General features: G+C 32.6%; 1 protein-coding gene, 1 non-coding gene and 1 pseudogene across 2 annotated transcripts; 1 reads left to right on the top strand and 2 right to left on the bottom strand.

Moving 5' to 3' along the window:
* Positions 1–1526: 1526 nt before the first annotated feature.
* Positions 1527–2426, bottom strand: LOC140871421 (uncharacterized). The gene has a single exon (XM_073273924.1). It carries the CDS (start codon positions 2424–2426, stop codon positions 1527–1529), a length of 900 nt encoding a protein of 299 aa, XP_073130025.1.
* Positions 2427–5627: 3201 nt separating this feature from the next.
* Positions 5628–18909, top strand: LOC140871412 (uncharacterized; annotated as a pseudogene).
* LOC140876881 (small nucleolar RNA R71) lies at positions 8471–8581 on the bottom strand. The gene has a single exon (XR_012149111.1). It is a non-coding gene; the product is annotated as a small nucleolar RNA R71 (small nucleolar RNA).
* Positions 18910–20459: the final 1550 nt, after the last annotated feature.

Raw genomic sequence — 20459 nt, 5'->3', positions numbered from 1 at the left:
TACTGCAATACAATAGATGTCATACCTCCCTGATCTTGCACAAGGTCGCCATGAGAGGAAATAAGACCACTTATATGATTATGTGCCCTTCTGATAGTCGACTTCCGATGAAACATTTTAGTGTTTTTATCTCCCATAGCCATCCAATCCATTCTACTTCGCTGTCGCCAATATAACTCCTCCTGGAAACTAAGTTTCTCTACATCCTTTTCCAACTCCACTACACGGCCGAACTCATCATACCAACAATCATGATTTCGAAGAAGAGCCAGCTGCCCTCTTTGCTCGAAGCTGCTTCGGGATAGAATGAAATCGACGTCGAGCCCAATTCTACAAGGCGGCTGTACACCTCTCAATTTTCCTTGATAACCCTGACTCAATGTGTGATGGATCATTCCAGCTCTCTATAATGGTGTCCTCGCACTCAGGTTCCCTGGCCCATGCCGCTTCAAAGTAGAATCTTCCTCCAGACAACTGTAGGGCATGGGATGATAGTCCGAGATTAAGGAGAATAGGTCTGTGGTCCGAATGGAAGTAATCGAGTGATGAGCATGTAGCCGTAGGGTACATCATCCGCCACCCAAAGGTACCAACATATTTGTCAAGTCGTTCAAAAATTAGTTCCTCTTTCTTTCGACGGTTGACCCATGTAAAAATCTCCCCATGACAATGCAGGCTTTGTAAATTACATGAATCTAGAGTATTTCGGAAAGCTTCCATTTGTACATTCGGTCTTTTATTTCCCCCAATCTTCTCACTATCGTAGAAAATCTCATTAAAGTCACCTCCAAGAATCCAGGGAACATCAGAGAATTCATTTAAGCCTGCTAATCTCCGGATTAAAGACCAAGAAATATGACGGAGATGAGCTTCCGGATTTCCATACAAACCTGTAAATCGCCAAACTTTGCTCTCATGCTGTACCAAACAATCGACATGGCCCTGCGAATAGGATTTAACCGAGACATCCAAAGGTTCTTTCCAGCAAAGACACAGCCCTCCACTACGAACTTGACTAGCCACTGAAAAACAGCCCTTAAAGCCAAGTAAATTCGCCCACTGAGTATCATTAATATCTCTATTGCGCGTTTCACACAAAAACAAGAGAGGGGGTTTCTTATTCAATTCACGGAATGCCCGTTGGTTCCCAAGCCCCCGGACATTTCAAATAATGCAACTCATTGGTTGCGGCGGAGTTGCACCGCAACCTCTGCCGATAGATCGTTTGAGTTAGTCTCCATCGAATCATCCACCAACTGTCTTTTGCCCAACCTAATGTTCTCACAAGCATCATCAACCAAAATTTCAGAAGCATCTCTTTTTACTCCAAAAAGAAAATCGATTTTTCAGGCGAAGGGACTCCCTTTTTACCCGACTTAGCACGAGCAAGACACTTCCACTTGATTGGGCTAGGCTTGGTCTTATGCACAACTGTTTCCTCCATCATGAGGTTGTCATTTTCACTCACTATCTCCACCATTTCTTTAGAATTTTCTTCTTCACCCCTATTCCTCTACCGCCTGCAATTACAGCCAGCCCCTCCATCTGCGAATGAGAAACACCACATGAAGGAGGCTCGATTGGATGTCTTTTACCTTAACACCCACTAACTGTAGCTGGCGGGATGTCCCCTCCGAACCAACAGATTGGGAATTTGGAGTTTTCACAGGTGGCGAACGACTCCTTCCCTTACTTCCTACTGTCTGCGCCCTCATCCAAACCCCATACCTCATCACCGTATTCTCCTCAGCTGGTTCGCCATACGTACGGAACGAATGGCCAAGAACACCACAACGATAGCAAAATTCTGAAAGACGCTCATAACTGAGAATAATGATAACCTCCTCTCCATCTTCAACCCCAACACACAAAAATTGTTTCAGAGGTTTCCTTATATTAATACGAACCCTCATGCGTACAAACCGCCCCATTAGAGAACTTGACTCTCCATGATCAACTTCCTCCACCTCCCCAATCTGGGCTCCAATCTTTTTCATAATGCCAATTTGGGAGAATGCTATTGGAACATTATGACACTGGACCCAAAACGCTACCTCATCAAAACACAGGGACCGGGGTTCATCCATTCCTCTCGGTTCCTTTATCACTATCAAATCTTGAAAACAACTCCAAGGCCCCTCTAACAACACTCTCCGACGATCCATAAGGGAAGCAAATTCCATGATGAACGTATTCTTCCCCACAAAGTCCACCTCCACCTTTTTTGTTAGCTGTAGAATCCTTGGGACATGCGTACGGAACGTCTCCTTATTTACAACTTTATGGGAAATAACACGTGCTACAAGACATTTTGATGCACGTTCTTCTCCCATTTTCAACTCTTCTGCTTTGATCGTGACATTGTGATCGCCTTTATTTGAGATCGTAAACTCCTTGACCAGTTTAGCAATATCCTCTATTTTCATGATGATAAACCGATATTCTCACCCGCTTAGAATCACCCCACCGGCTGAGACAAGCGACGAACCTACACGAGGTAGGAGAAGGTTCCCGACGAAACCCTAGGAGAGTATAACTTTTTTCAACATAACACAATTAAACGTCAATTGGACTCGATCTTTTGGCCATTTCCAGTTGGCGTTTATTACAAATAGTAAAATTAATTACAAATTATAATTAATTAATGGAAAAAAAAAATAAAAGACTTCAAATAAATTAGAAGGAGAGGGAAGAAATTGACCACTAAAAATAAAAAATGAAATGGACCAAAAAATTTAAAAAAAAAATACAAATGGAGATGAATTGAAGCATGTTTCCTCCTCTATATATTTTGGAGAAATCCTCCATCATAGAGGAGAATTGGAGATAGCGATGCTCTCAAGACATATATGGTCGGTCACTTGGTCTTACGAAACTTGATTCAAATTATTATTACATAAATTAGTTCGGTTCGATGCTCTAGTTTTCTTATATTAATTGAATTGGATTAATTTTCCTTCCTAATAAATATATTTTGGTTCATTGACATTTGGTTTCTCGATTTTTTTATTCATATTCAATTTTTTATTTATTTAAAACTCTATAATTTTAGTTAATTAAGTGTTGAACATAACTTGACATGTCAATTCGGGCCACCCCGTCCCGCCCCGCCTTGGCCCGACATCAGGCGGGCCGGGCCGGCCCAAATTGATGGCAGGTTGGAAATATCCCAGCCCAGCCCAACCTTTTATGGGTTGTGGGTTGGGCGGGCCAACCGCCAAAAAATTAAAAACAAATCAAAAAATATTTTAAAAAATAAAAATAAATTTAAAAAATTATATATAAACAATTATAAATGATATACATATTCAAAAAATCATTCAAAATAAATAAATCATTATAAATAATATAAATTTTTAAAATTAGTCAATTAAACATAAATTATAATAAATTATATAAGTCATTTAGAACTTATAATCATATATAAAACATTCAAACAATATAAATTGTTCAAAATATATCAATCATACATAAAATATTTAAAATATTAATTATAATAAAAACTTTTAAAAAAAAATTGGCCGGCCAGGACGGCCCGCGACCCAAACGGGCCAGCCCATTTTGGCCCGCCCCTAAACGGGCTGCCAATTCTTCAATCCAACCTGTCATTTTTTAATGGCGGGACGGGTTGGCCCGACGTGCTCAACCCGAATTGAGTACTACGTTGGCCACCTTGTGAAAAATTGTGTGATCTTAATAGTTATTGTCAATTGCTAAGTCGGTACTCGGTCAAGTTGATGGATGGCGTGGATAAATAGTCGATCAAATATTTGAATATTCAAAATTTGAAGATTCTATTTCGACATGTATTTTAAAACGTTTTTATTATTATTTAAGTGAAAAAAATTAAAATATATGTTTGGACAATATTTTTATAAAATGTTTTTGAAAATTATTTTTTTAAAAATGTTTTCCAAATATATATTTTAAATAAAAATGAAGAAGTGTTTTTAGAATGTTAGACAATAATGAAAGTCAAAACAATATTACTTTTGAAACGTTAAGACGTTTGTATAGAATAATTGTTCAAACACATATTTATTCTTTAAAAAAAATTTAAACATTTTATAATTTTTTTTAAATTCCTTTTTTTTTATCAAAAATATTTGTAAATATTGGTCTAAACAGAGCCTTTTAAAAAATTGATATAAACTTTAATTTTGGGCCGGACTCCCTACAAATCGGGTTTGGGCCGTACTCACTATTTAATTTTTAATATAACTATATAATGGCAAATTATCAATTAACACCTATCAAAAGTTAAAGTTTCTTCTAAAAGTCTCCTATATTTTATTTTTTTTTGAAACAATCCTATATATATTTCATTCCCTTATATACATATAATTGTTGTTTGAGCTCCTTTATTGATTACTTTATTAATTTGTAGTGCACTGATTATTTTTTTTCTTCTTGCTCCTCCATTTATTTATTTTGAGCTGGTTTTTTTCTTCTTTTTCCGAGCTAGTGCGGTGAAAAATATTTATAAAAGATCTTTTTTTCTTAAAAACAAATCTTAAATTGTAAGGAAAAAAATTGTTTGTAAAAGATCTTATTGATACCCCGTGAAATTATTTTAACCCGAACTCGTTTATTATGGGTTGACCCGAATATGGGGTTATTATCATTATTCAAGGTCCAGCCCAGTTTTCTACCTGTTATGCCTTGTTGGGACCTGGGCTGGTGTTCATGGGCCTACCCGAGCTGGGGTCCAATGGGTTGGACATACATTCCTAGTTCAAGGAGGACTCGGATGCCTTGAGGATAAGCTTGATCATTCTACAGATATTCATGAGATAGGGATAAACTCAAGGATGGTCCAATGAGTGAAGAGTCCTACTCCAGGACATGTTATAATTCGACTAGGTATCTTGCTCTATTTTTCCTATAAATACAGGTACTGTTATGGTTGTGTTCATTCATTAATCACTATTCATCATTCATCACACATTCACTCTCACTTTTACATTCACTCATATCTCTCAGTTTTCGCATTAATCATACCCTCTGCCTTCAAGACACTGACTTAGGCATCGGAGGGGTTACGCCGAAAACACCTTCGGCGCCCCTTGACCTAGCTGTTGCTTGTGCAGATTTTATTGGTGCCTGACCCGACCTATTTCATAAAGGATTTGGAGGATCCATTCTACCAGACCGAACCCGAAGTAAAATTTTGACATCATCAATTGGCGCCGTCTGTGGGAATTTGAAGAAAAAGAGTTTCGATGGCTAATCAGAATGGAGATCGCCCAAATTTAGAGGAATTAGTAACTCAGGCTGTTCAGAGGGCTTTGGCGGAAAGGGGTGAGGCCAATCCCCCGCACCCCGATCATAATGCCCACCTCGAGGAGATCAAAAAGTTGAAGGAAGAGATGAAGTAGCTAAGGAAGAAGCAGGTCGGGTACCTAGCTACCACAACCAGAAACATTCCTTTTACTCAGGAGATATTGGACGCCGACCTCCATAAACAATTCAAATTGCCCCATGTCGGGGAGTATGATGGTAAAGGGGATCCTGAAGACCATTTAGCACGCTTCGAGAATGCAGCTTTGTTGCATAAATATTCTGATCAGATCAAGTGTAGGGCTTTCCTTACTACTCTCATAGGACTAGCCAAACAATGGTTCAATATGCTACGCCCTGGGGAGATCAAGAAATCTAAGGATTTTAGCAAATCCTTTTTGCATCACTTTGCTAGCAGCAAAAAACATCCTACCACTACTTTCAGCCTTTTTGCAATCAAGCAACGAGAACATGAAAATTTGAGAGCCTATATCCGCAGGTTTAGTGCCTTGGCTCTCGAGGTACCCATGGCGACGCCAGACCTGCTTATCAGTGCCTTCATGCAAGGGCTGGATACAAAGGATTTTCTTAAATCTCTAATAAAGAGGCCGCCAGAGACATATGAAGAATTACTCGCCCGAGCTGAGAAATACGTCAACATGGAAGAAATACAGGTTTCGCGAGCAGCTGTGAAGAGGGAACGACCAAAAAGTCCAAAGAGCAATAGGGTTCCGAGCAGTAATTTAGGGATGGGACAGCCATTCCGACCTGCGTTGTTGGGAGAATTCACCTCTTTCACTCCTTTACGCATGAGTAAAGTCCGAGCTCTACAAATTTGTGACGATCAGAATCTCACACAAAGGCCTCCATGGACTGAAAAGGGACCTCGAAATAGGGAATCAGATAAGTATTGTCACTTTCACAACGAGTATGGGAATACTACGGAGGACTGTCGTCAATTAGATCAAGAAATCGAAAGGATAATTGATGAAACTTAAAATTTGTAATTATTTATATGTTAAAAAGTGTGTTTTAAAATTAAAGTTTAATTAAAATTATGAAGCTGTATTATTTTAGTGTTATGTGTTTATATTTAAATGTTTTACTAAAATGTTGTATTTTACGGTTTGCACAGGTTTGGTAAAAATAAAATTACTCAAGCTACAGAGGTCATAATGGAGTAATCTTAAATCCTGTAGAATCACAAAAGAGGCATCTTCAACTTTGTAGAAGACAAGAAATTCCAAAAACTTCATTAAGATGATCAAAATAATCAAACATCAAAATGGAGACAGATTTACTTTTACTATGACCATCTTGGAGTAAAAATATCATAAGTATTTTATATTTTATCCAAAAGGGGTGAATGAGTTGTCAAAACACATTTACAGACAAAGGGATACGTGTTATATGTTTTGTGCAGAAGCAAAATCGGAAGTCTAAGGCATCAAACATGCCAATTAATGTTGGGTCAATGTATTTACATTCAAGGAGACAAGCACCCACCAACTTTACTATTCCATATTTAATGAGTCTTGGACCCTTGCTCTCATTTGGCCTATAAATAGATTTGTTGTATAAGCTTTGTATTGTGCAAGAGTGTAGAGAATTCCTCATTTGTAAAATAAATATTGTGTGTGTGAGAATAAAAGTTTGAGTGTGCAAGTTTCTCAAGTTCAAGTATGAAATTTCTTTTATCTTTATTCTTGAGTTTCATGTTCATGGAAAGCTAAATCTTTTTATGTCAAGGTGAAAAGGTTTCATTGTTGGTCAAGTAAGATTGTTTATATTTTGTATATTCTTTCCTTTTCTATTTTTATTTTTACTAATTGATCTTTATTTGTAGGTATAATTTTGGATGATTTGTTGTTATCTATTTACATCAAATGTTTGGTACCTTGAATGTGGTTACCTTGATTTATTGTCAAATATGATACAATAAATACTACAATAATTATATACTATAAATATATGTATCTATTTATAATAAAGTCATATATATTATTTAGACGATAGTGTGACTCTGTCGGTTGTTCTAAATAATATATTGTGATTTGAACTAACTTTTACTTTTCGCAACTAACTTTTACTTTTCGCAACTAACATTTACCTTTCCGCAACTAACATTTACTTTCTCGCATCTAACATAAAAAAAGGTCATATATTTTATTTAGACAATAGCGTGACTCTGCCGGTTTTTTTAAATGAAATATTGTGATTTGATTTAATATTTAATTTTATGTCAATTTATATTTATGCATTTATATATATATTATGGGTACCATGTATTAAATATCGGTTAATCTAATATTAATATAGTGGAAACTATATTATATGATATATTTGTATAAATATTTAATTATTCTCTTACGTTTATTTTTATTTTAGTTTCTTTTATTTATTTTTGTTAAGCAATCATAAATAAACCAACAATGAACCTTTGAAGCCTTGACAATTTTATAATTTGTGTATTTGAAGTTTTATAATAATATTTTCATCTATAATATATCATTGCTAAAATTAAACTTACAACATCCTCTCCGTGGATCGATCTCGTACTCACGAGTATATTACTTGCAGACAACCTACACTTGGGTGAATTACAATTTAAGTTGTAGCAAGTTTTTGGCGCTGTTGCCGGGGAGGTATAAATTAAGTTTAATTTTTGTTATTTATGTTATTTATGTAAATATTATGTTGTTTTTAATTGTATGATTGTTTGGAGTCGTAAACAAAGTGGTAGACTTGTTCGAGTATCTGAAAATACTTTAAACATGGAGGATAATTCTAATAATCAAGATGATAATAATAATAATAATAATTAAGAACATGAACAACCAAGAACACTTAGGCACCATATGAATCCAATAAGAACTAGTACACCATCTTGTTTAGTTTTTCCTCCTAATGCGTCTAATTTCAATTTTAAGCCACAAATCATTCAACTTTTACCAAATTTTCATGGCCTAGATTCTGAAAATCTATATTTGCATTTAAGAGAATTTGAGGAGGTTTGCAACACTTATAATGATCAAAATTGTAGCATGGATATTGTTTGATTAAAGCTTTTCCCTTTTTCTTTAAAAGATAAAGCTAAAACATGGTTGCAAAATTTGAGATCAAGTTCAATAAGATCATGGGAAGAAATGCAACAACAATTTCTAAAAAAAATTTTCCCTTCCCATAGAACAAACTCTTTTAAAAGACAAATTACAACTTTTTCTCAAAAACAAGGGGAAACATTTTATCAATATTGGGATAGATATAAAGAGTTACTTAATACATGCCCACATCATGGTTTTGAAATATGAAGGATAGTTTCTCACTTTTATGAAGGTTTAATACCTAAAGATAGGCAAATGATAGAATTCATGTGTAATGGAACTTTTGAAGATAAAAACTCAAATGAAGCTATGGAATATTTGGAGTCATTAGCAGAAAATGCTCAAAATTGGGATAATATAGGCTCAATTGAACCACCAAGTAAAACAAATAATTCAACAAATGGGGGTGGTATTTATCATCTTAAAGATGATGTAGATGTTCAAGCTAAACTTGCATCTTTAGCAAGAAAAATCGAGTCATTAGAAATGAAAAAAAGTGATCAATTAAAAAGTGTTCAAGAAATTGTTTGTCATATATGTGACATACATGATCATCTTACAAAAAATTGTCCTACTTTGCCTTCATTTAAAGAATGTCTCCATGAACAAGCCAATTATGTTAACAATTTTAAAAAACCAACATTAGATCCTTTTTCACAAACATATAATCCTGGTCGGAGAAATCATCCTAATTTTAGTTGGAGGAACGATAATAATGCACAACCTTCACAACAACCTTTTCAAAATAACCAAAATCATCAAGGTTATGCTCCTTATATCCCACCTCCAAGAAAACATTTTGAAGATGAAATTCATGCATACATTCAAAAGCAAGAGTCTATCAATATTCAAAACATTCAATCTATGAATGATTTGAAAGAAACTCTTGCAAAATTTGCATCTGCACTTAATATTCATGAAAAAGGAAAATTTCCATCTCAACCACAACATAATCCTAAAAATCAAAATCAAGAAAAAATTGATCAAGTAAAATCTGTTATTACTCTTAGAAGTGGTAAATAGTTAATGATCCATATAGTGATGAAAACAAAGATCAGTCAAACTCAAAGAGTAAGGATGAAAATCTTGATACTTTCGAGAAAGATGATACTTTGAGTCCTAAGATTAACAAAGTTGATGATAAATTATCTGAAATAATATGTGAGTCAAATAAACATGTTCCTTTCCCTCATGCATTAGTTAATAATAAAAAACAAAAAAATGATTCTGATATTTATGAAGTTTTTAAACAAGTAAAAATAAATATTTCATTATTAGATGCTATTAAACAAGTGTCTTCTTATGCAAAGTTTTTAAAAGATTTATGTACTGTGAAAAGACAATTGCATGTAAAAAAGAAAGCATTCTTAACGGAGCAAGTAAGCTCTATTATTCAAAATAATTCTACCTTGAAATATAAAGATCCCGGTTGTCCAACAATTTCATGTATTATTGGAAAAAATAAAATTAAAAAAGCTTTGTTATATTTGGGAGCAAGTGTGAATTTAATTCCTTATTCAGTTTATGAAAAGCTTAAGTTGGGAGATTTAAAACCTACATCTGTTACTCTTTTACTAGCCGATAGGTCAATCAAAATACCTAGAGGTATTGTAGAAGATGTATTAGTTCAAGTCGATAAATTCATATATCCCGTGGATTTTATTGTCTTGGATACACAAACAATAGAAGTACATAACGAAATTCCAGTAATATTGGGACGTCCATTTCTAGCAACTTCAAATGCTTTAATTAATTGTCGAAATAGAATAATAAAATTGTCTTTTGGAAATATGACTTTAGAACTTAATGTGTTCAATTTATGTAAACAACCAAGTATTAATGAAGATGAAGATGATAATGCAATAGAAACAATTGTGAAAGAAAATATACACCAAAAAAACTTAAATCAACAATCTGAAGTTTGTTTAGTGGAAAGTTTTGATTCAAAAAATGTTTTTAAATCAAAGTTATTTGAAGAAATTAATGAACTTGAAGAAGTAAAAGAAAATGATCATCCAAAACTTGAATTAAAACCCTTACCAATAGAACTAAAATATGCTTTTCTTGGTGAAAATCTAGCATATCCTATTGTAATATCTTCTACCCTCTTACCAAAACAAGAAGAAGATTTAATAACACTACTTAAAAAACACAAAAATGCAATTGGATGGACTTTGCAAGATATAAAAGGTATAAATCCTTTAATCTGCACACATAGAATTCACTTGGAAGAAAATGCTAAAACATATCAACAACCACAAAGAAGATTAAATCCACACATGAAAGAAGTTGTTAAAAATGAAGTTTTAAAACTATTAGATGCCGAAATTATTTATCCAATCTCAGATAGTAAATAGGTAAGTCCAACACAAGTAGTACCAAAAACATCAGGCATCACTGCTATAAAAAATGAAAGAGAGAATTATTACAAGCTAGGATTCCATCTAGTTAGCGTATGTGCATTGATTATAGAAAATTAAATGATGCAACTAGAAAAGATCACTTTCCGTTACCATTTTTAGATCAAATTTTAGAGAAAGTGGCAGGTAATCCTTATTATTGTTTTCTTGATGGGTATTCGGGGTATTATCAAATACCAATATCATTAGAAGATCAAGAAAAAACTACTTTCACTTGTCCGTTCGAAACTTTTGCTATTAAAAGAATGTCATTTGGTTTATGTAATGCCTCGGCTACTTTTCAAATATGCATGCTAAGTATTTTTAGTGACATGATTGAAGAATTTGTGGAAGTTTTTATGGATGATATAACTGTTTTTGGAAACTCATTTGAAAACTGTCTTAAAAATTTGGAAGAAATTTTAAAAAGATGTGAAGAAAAAAATCCTTTTTTAAATTGGGAAAAATGTCACTACATGGTTAAATCCGAAATTGTGTTAGGGCATGTCATATCTGAAAAAGGAATTGAAGTTGATAAAGCTAAGGTTGATGTTATTGCTAATTTACCATCACCAAACACGATCAAAGAAATTCGATCATTTTTGGGTCATGCGGGATTTTATAGAAGATTTATAAAAAAATTTAGCATAATATCGAAACCAATTTCAAATCTTTTAACAAAAGATGCACAATTTGAATGGACTCAAGAATGTGAAACTGCTTTTAAAAAGATAATTAATCTTTTAACAACATCACCTATTTTACAACCTCCTGATTGGTCTTTACCATTTGAATTAATGTGTGATGCAAGTGATTATGCTGTAGGAGTCGTGTTAGGACAAAGAAAAGAAGGTAAAGCTTATGTGATCTATTATGCAAGTAGAACCTTAAATAGTGCTCAAATCAATTATTCAACAACTGAAAAAGAATTACTTTCAGTAGTGTTTGCATTAGATAAATTTCGATCCTATTTAATTGGTTCTACTACTATTGTTTATACTGATCATTCTGCCATAAAATATTTATCAAATAAACAAGATGCTAAGCCGAGATTAATAAGATGGATTTTGTTGTTACAAGAATTTGATCTTGTAATAAAAGATAAAAAAGGAAAAGAAAATGTAGTAGCCGATCATTTATCAAGAATAATTTCTGAATCATCTCAAAATGAAATACCAATAAATGAAAATTTTCCGGATGATCAACTATTTTATGCTACTACTATGCCTTGGTTTGCTAATATTATAAATTTTATTGTGACAAATAAAATGCCTTCTCATTGGAGTTCACAAGATAAAAATAAATTCTTGAAAGAGGTCAAAAAATTTTATTGGGATGATCCTTATTTGTTTAAGTATTGTCCTGATCAAATTTTTTGACGATGCATACCCGACAATGAGGTAAGTAGTGTCATTAAATTTTGTCATTCTGAGGCATGTGGAGGTCATTTTTCGTCAAAGAAAACAGCTGCAAAAATCTTTCAATGTGGATTTTATTGGCCTTTTTTATTCAAAGATACACATTCATTTTGCAAATCTTGTGAAAATTGTCAGAAAATGGGTTCAATTTCAAAACGAAACATGATGCCTTTAAATCCAATCATGATTATTGAAATATTTGACAGTTGGAGAATAGATTTTATGGGTCCATTTCCATTATCTTTTGGATTCACTTATATTTTAGTGGATGTCGATTATATTTCAAAATGGATTGAAGCAATTGCGTGTAGAACTAATGATCATAAAGTTGTGATAAAATTTTTTAAAAAAAATATTTTTAGTCGATTTGGAATACCTAGAGCTATAATCAGTGGTGGGGGAAATCATTTTATAAATAAATCATTTTCTTCGTTGTTAAGAAAATATGGTATTACACATAAAGTTTCTACTCCATATCACCCTCAAATGAATGATCAGGTTGAACTTGCAAATAAAGAAATAAAACAAATTTTGGAAAAAACAGTCAATCCAAATCAAAAAGATTGGTCTTTAAGATTAAGTGATGCATTATGGGCATATAGAACTGCATTTAAAATATCATTGGGGATGTCACCATATAGATTAGTTTTTGGAAAGCATTGTCATCTACATGTTGAAATTGAATATAAAGCTTATTGGGCAATTAAAGCGTTTAATACTAATTTAGATGATGCATCTAAATTAAGAAAATTGCAATTAAATGAACTAGAAGAATTAAGAAATGATGCATATGAAAATGCAAAGATTTATAAAGATAAAACAAAAGCATTTCATGATAAAAATATTATGAGAAAATCTTTTGAAATCGGACAAAAAGTTTTACTTTATAATTCTCGCTTGCATTTGTTTCCAGAAAAACTTAGATCGCGATGGTCTGGACCATTTATTGTTAAATTTGTCTATCTCATGGTGTTGTTGATGTTGAAAATCCTAAAAATAATAATGTATTTAAAGTTAATGGGCAAAGACTTAAACCGTTTATAGAAAATGAAGTTCTTAATGAAGAGTTTATGCCTTTATATGATCCAACTTAATTGTTACTTATATTTTTATTTTATTTTTGCAGAATTGAGTTCACTTCCCGGTTAAGTGGCGGATAACGGTACTTCGTGACTACTTTCAGTCGGTTTTATTTCAATTTTCCAAAATAATTGAATATATATATATATATAAATATATATTATGGATGAAGCTATCAAAAAACTTCGTAAATATTTTTCATCTGTTTCTAAAAAAGTTCTGAGAATGATTTATGAAGGCAGATGTGAAAGATTGAGAATGCTTATACAAAAAGGAATCCCGGAGAATATTCGTCGTATAATTGAAGCCAAGGTTCGATTAGGTGGTGAAGTTCCAAAATTCTTACTTGTTCGAAATATGTCTGGACTAGGAAAAAGTACCTATGCGAAGAAAAGAAGGGCTAAAAGGTTAGATGTTTGTCATAATTGTGCCAGATGGACTTGTAATAGACAATGCAGATCTTTGGGATATGTTTCCATAAATAGAGAAGATAAAATTGATTTCATTAAGAATGGGCTGAGTAAAGAGTCATTAGATGATATCTCATTGACTCTTGAGACACATTCTAGTGGAGATGTTCAAGGTCAACTTCTCCGTTTATGAAAACTATTCCAAGCGCAACGTCATGGTAATGATCTTGGGAATCTGACTAAAAAAGACCCTATTTGCCAATTTATAAGAAAATTGGATGGTAAGCCAACCCTCGACTCATAAATATTTAAGGAACATTGTGAGCCACTCGCATGCATGTTATTATTATATATTATTGTTTTTTACTATTTTCATCATTTTGTTCACATCTGTATTCCTATTTCTGTCTTATTTCTTGTTTTCCTTATAAAATCACTCAACTCTCTCTATATTTTGAAAAGAAAAAAAAACATGACAGGATCTTCTTCACAAAAATTGAAAAATATTTGTGTCTTTTGTGGTTCTAATACTGGAAAGAATGAAATATTTGTTGATGCAGCAATTAATCTTGGAAAAAAGTTAGCAGAGAGAAAAATTCACTTGGTTTACGGAGGAGGAAATATTGGGTTAATGGGATCTATTTCAACAGCAGCTCATCTTGGAGGTAGTCAGGTTTTGGGTATTATTCCTACAGCTTTAGCTGAAGAAAATATTACAGGTGTTACGGTTGGGGAAGAGTTGAAAGTTTCATCAATGTACGAGAGAATAACTAAAATGATAGAAAATTCTGATGCTTTTATTGCCTTACCTGGTGGTTTTGGTACTTTAGAAGAAATTTTTCATGTTGTTTCTTGGGCACAACTTAATATCCATAATAAACCTGTTGGCTTGTTGAATATCAATAACTATTATGATGGTTTGTTGACTTTTTTTGATGTAGCCGTGGAACAAAATTTTATTTCAAAAAATTCACGAAGGATGCTCATCTCTGCTTCGAATGAAGACCAATTAATTGATGATCTCCAAGCTTTTGTTCATCAACCTGATTCGGCTATAACAAAGATCAATTGGTTTCAACCAACCAGTAAGAAAAGAAAACTGGATCATTGATTCAACATGTCACGAAATGGTTTGTGTTTGTTCCTCATCTTCAATAAATTCCAGGTGATATCTCTTTCATCATGTACTCTTTATTTTTTTTTTAAAAAAAATGTCATATTCAGGTTTGGGGGAGGGTTTATTTTTTAAAAAAAAAAATTAAATTTTTTTAAAAAAATATTTCTATAAATATATATTTTTTCTTTTTCAATGGCAGAGTAAGGAGTCAAAAACTCCTGACACGCATTATTTTTTATTTATCATATTATCACAATAGATTAGATTTTAATATTCCGTATATATTTAAATTGCAAACTACTAAGAAAATGAAGTTTTTTTTGTATAGATTTTTATTTATTCTTCTTTTTATCAATTTAATAGAAAATATGTAATTGATGGGATATAAGTTATAAATAATATATAATTGTGTGTTTTCAAATAACATATTTTCTAAAACTTTTATGAGTATATAATTAAAGTGATATTGATTGAATGAATAATAACATGTATAATTGAGAGAATTAATTTGTAAAAGTGCAATATTTACTCACATAAATTTTGTGAGTGAGAGGTGAGAATTGAGAAAACAACTTATAAGCTTTTGTTGATTATTAAAAAATGGTTGATTACTAGATTAAACCCATTTTAAAAAAAAAATATTGCGCATATGAAAATTGGCTGCAAAGATTGTTTGAAGTTTGATTGTAAAGATGTAGAGTATTAATATATCTACTATAATTATCAATGTAATAGATTAATCTCATAAAAAATAAACAAATAAATAAACTTTGAAAAAAAAAATATGTTACATTTTCAAAGTTTATTGGAGGTATTTGGTTATGTAAAAACAATTTTGCAGCCAAGCAAAAAAGAGAAAAATATAAAAAAGAAAATAAAAACAAAATAAAAACAAAATGGGTTTATTCTTTGTAAATTATCCTATCTTATTTTCAATATTAGGTTATTTGATTGTTTGCTTTACATATTAACCATTTTCAATGAGTGTATAATTTTCTTTCATCTCCATGAGTGAAAACCAGTTATATATATATAAAAAAATAATATCATAACCCGAGAGAATATGGAGTTGAGACTTTTACATTAAAATTCCTGAAGATATACATGTTATGAAAAGGATTTCTATTATTATTTTGATTATATAATTCTCAAAGTTTTTAGAAAATATTTATATAAAAAATTATATATATTTAATATTTTGATATTGTGTGAAATATATATGTATACCCCATCCAATTATATATTAATATATTAGTTGATATCAAGATTTATAAATAAACATATGATCTTCTTACAAGTATGTTTTAAAATTTCAAAGTTTGCAAATTTGAATATATATATTAAGGAATAAAAATCTAACTTGTGATTTTATGAAATTTTATTACTAAGGGACTAGTAATTAGCCGGTTTGGGGGTATGATGAAACTTAAAATTTGTAATTATTTATATGTTAAAAAGTGTGTTTTAAAATTAAAGTTTAATTAAAATTATGAAGCTGTATTATTTTAGTGTTATGTGTTTATATTTAAATGTTTTACTAAAATATTGTATTTTACGGTTTGCGCAGGTTTGGTAAAAATAAAATTACTCAAGCTACAAAGGTCATAATGGAGTAATCTCAAATCCTGTAGAATCACAAAAGAGGCACCTTCAACTTTGTAGAAGACAAGAAATTCCAAAAACTTTATTAAGATGATCAAAATAATCAAACATCAAAATGGAGACAGATTTACTTTTACTATGACCAGCTTGGAGTAAAAATATCATAAGTATTTCATATTTTACCCAAAAGGGGTGAATGAGTTGTCAAAACACATCTACAGACAAAGAGATACGTGTTATATGTTTTGTGCAGAAGCAAAATCGGAAGTCTAAGGCATCAAACATGCAAATTAAAGTTGGGTCAATGTATTGACATTCAAGGAGACAAGCACCCACCAACTTTACTATTCCATATTTAATGAGTTTTGGACCCTTGCTCTCATTTGGCCTATAAATAGATGTGTTGTATAAGCTTTGTAGTGTGCAAGAGTGTAGAGAATTCCTCATTTGTAAAATAAATAGTGTGTGTGTGAGAATAAAAGTTTGAGTGTGCAAGTTTCTCAAGTTCAAGTATGAAATTTCTTTTATCTTTATTCTTGAGTTTCATGTTCATGGAAAGCTAAATCTTTTTATGTCAAGGTGAAAAGGTTTTATTGTTGGTCAAGTAAGATTGTTTATATTTTGTATATTCTTTCCTTTTCTATTTTTATTTTTACTAGTTGATCTTTATTTGTAGGTATAATTTTGGATGATTTGTTGTTATCTATTTACATCAAATGCTTGGTACCTTGAATGTGGTTACCTTGATTTGTTGTCAAATATGATACAATAAATACTACAATAATTATATACTATAAATATATGTATCTATTTATAATAAAATCATATATATTATTTAGACGATAGCGTGACTCTGTCGGTTGTTCTAAATAATATATTGTGATTTGAACTAACTTTTACTTTCCGCAACTAACTTTTACTTTTCGCAACTAACTTTTACTTTCCGCAACTAACATTTACCTTTTCGCAACTAACATTTACTTTCTCGCATCTAACATAAAAAAGGTCATATATTTTATTTAGACAATAGCGTGGCTCTGTCGGTTGTTCTAAATGAAATATTGTGATTCGATCTAACATTTAATTTTATGTCAATTTATATTTATGCATTTATATATATATTATGGGTACCATGTATTAAATATCGGTTAATCTGATATTAATATAGTGAGAACTATATTATATGATATATTTGTATAAATATTTAATTATTCTCTTATGTTTATTTTTATTTTAGTTTTTTTTATTTATTTTTGTTAAGCAATCTTAAATAAACCAAAAATGAACCTTTGAAGCCTTGACAATTTTATAATTTGTGTATTTGAAGTTTTATAATAATATTTTCATCTATAATATATCATTGTTAAAATTAAACTTACAACATCCTCTCTGTGGATCGATCTCGTACTCACGAGTATATTACTTGCAGACAACCTACACTTGGATGAATTACAATTTAAGTTGTAGCAATAATACAAAAACATTCTGAAATAAAGAATATATTGACCCGTCAAGAAGGGTATCGCCCGAATAGAAGTCAGCGAGGGAGATCAAGACAAAGAGCCAGGACTGCTCCTCCTCAAGAAGATTTCAATCGTCCAAATCAGGACCAACCCAGAGATGACCGACCTCATCAAAGACCAGCTCCGCCTGCTCGAGAAATTATCAACATGATTTCTGGAGGCCCTACTGATAGAGATTTCAATCGAGCAAGGAAAACTAGCAGCAGAAAATTAATAAATATGGAGATTGACAATCAGATTGTCCATACTGGCCCGACCCTCTCTTTCGGGCCGGAAGATTTGAAAGGGGTTCCTAGCAACCATAATGATGCGCTGGTAATAAGGGCCACGGTCGCAAACTATGATGTAGCTTGGATATTTGTGGATTCAGGCAGTTCTGTCAATGTTCTATTCCAGGAAGCAATAAATCAAATGGACTTGGGACAGTACAAAATGGAGCCCGTTGTAACATCACTCTTTGGTTTCACGGGTCATGTCATCCGACCTGTTGGGTTAGTGCACCTACCCTTAACTCTGGGAAGAAACAACTATCGCAAAACCAAAATTGTAAGCTTCATTATAGTAGATGCTCCATCCGCCTATAATGCTATACTAGACAGACCTGTCATGACCACTTTCATGGCTGTGGCATCAGCTCTATATCAGAAAATGAAGTTCCCAGTGGGAAATGAGGTCGGTGAGGTGCAAGGTGATCAAGTTATTCCACGCAAGTGTTATGTGGAGGAGGTTAAAATAGAGCAAAAAGTGGACAGGACTGATAATGTTGACAGACCTGGACTTTCTGGCATGGAAAAAGTCAACCTGATAGAGAACACATCTGTCACTGCTGAAGAAGAAATTGAGGAAATCATGATCTCGCCTCCTTCTGGGGTGGTAAAAATTGCTCGCAGCCTTGAAACACGATTGAAGCAACCGCTACTGGAATGCTTGAAAAAAAATAAGGATGTTTTTGCATGGTCAGTTTTTGACCTGGTAGTGGTACATCGAAAAGTAGCAGAACACAATCTCAATGTAATAAAGAGCTGTCGCCCTATTATTCAAAAGAAACGGCACTTCGCCTTGGTAGCGCTTAGTCGTGTCGCGCCCAAATTAACCCAACTCAGATTAACTAAATAAACATGTAGTAGCGAGAGTAGGGATCGTTCCCACGAGGAAAGTGAAATTTATTTGTGTTCTTAAAAATACTGGAAAGGGGATTTTTTGGATTTAAAAAACTACTAAGCAAGAATTAAAATAAGAAAGATCAATAAAATAACGAGACTTGGTATCGGTCGACTATACCCTTGAAATCATTCACTCGATCATCGATTCTCTAAAAATAATTAATTCACATCGAATATTCATCATTGGAAATTTAATTCATGTTTCACCTTAATTTTAGTTAACTAGACAACAACAGTCTAAGTTAACCCTTACCCCATAAACTAACCCAATACCAGCGATTAGATTTAAATCCACGGTAGCATTCAAACTAGTAAAACTGATAAAGCTAGACAACCCATACACAAGTGGATGAATTTAGCCTAGTCAATTATTATTCCTACGATTTAACAAATTCAACAGCAGAAATTATTAATCATAGTTGCTTCGCAAATCAGAGGTTTCAAACAATTACGAATTTGAATTCTAATTTAGCATTCGACTGTATAATGAAATCCTAAGATGGCCAATCTAAAAATCTCATACACAAGAATATCAATCAATTCAGAATAATTCTTGATGCTTGATAAAAATCAAACAATGAAAATCTGAATCTCACAAGATAAATAAATTCAAGGATTCGTCTTCCTCAACCAAGAATAAAAACAAGAAGAATTAAAATCTAAGAACAAGAAAGATAAAACCTAGCCGCCAAGATGGTTTTTGAGCCTCTTCTGCGTCTCCTCTCCCTTCCCAATCAATATCTCCCTCTAAAATTCGAGATATCTCTTTTAATTAAGGCTAGAGTCCTTAATAATAAAAATTCCTAAATTACAGATTTTTTCCCGAACAGCACGTCTCGCTCGATCGGCAATATGTTGCGGATCGAGCGAGCAACTTTTCCGAACATACTGTTTCAAATTTTTTTGGCCGCTCGATCCGCAAGATGTTGCGGATCGAGCGAGCAACTTTTCTCCCAGCAAGCAGCGATTTTGTAAAATTCATATCCGGAGATCTAACCGTCGGATTGAGCTGAAATTTGGACAGCTGCTTTAAAACATCTTGAACTTTATTCTGGACAGTGGAGATCGGATTTGGACTTCTATAAAATTAAATATGATTTTTTGATCATTGCTGCTCCGTAATTCATTCTCGCGCAATAGCTTTTCCATATTTTCCTCGACAAAACGCTACATCCTATACAATAAACATGGGAGAATGTAATGTAGACACGATGTATGAAATATGAACACAATGCTTAATTAAAACACATAAACGCATGCAAAATAACAACAAAATGATATTAAAATATGCAACACAAACATGCCCATCAAATACCCCGACACTTAATCCTTGCTCGCCCTCGAGCAAGTCATGCAAAAACAA

Source organism: Henckelia pumila, chromosome 1 (genome assembly GCF_033568475.1).
Source record: "Henckelia pumila isolate YLH828 chromosome 1, ASM3356847v2, whole genome shotgun sequence".
Classification (NCBI taxonomy): Eukaryota; Viridiplantae; Streptophyta; class Magnoliopsida; order Lamiales; family Gesneriaceae; genus Henckelia; species Henckelia pumila.
Note: the sequence above shows the minus strand (reverse complement) of the source record. Positions and strands in the feature narration are given on the sequence as shown.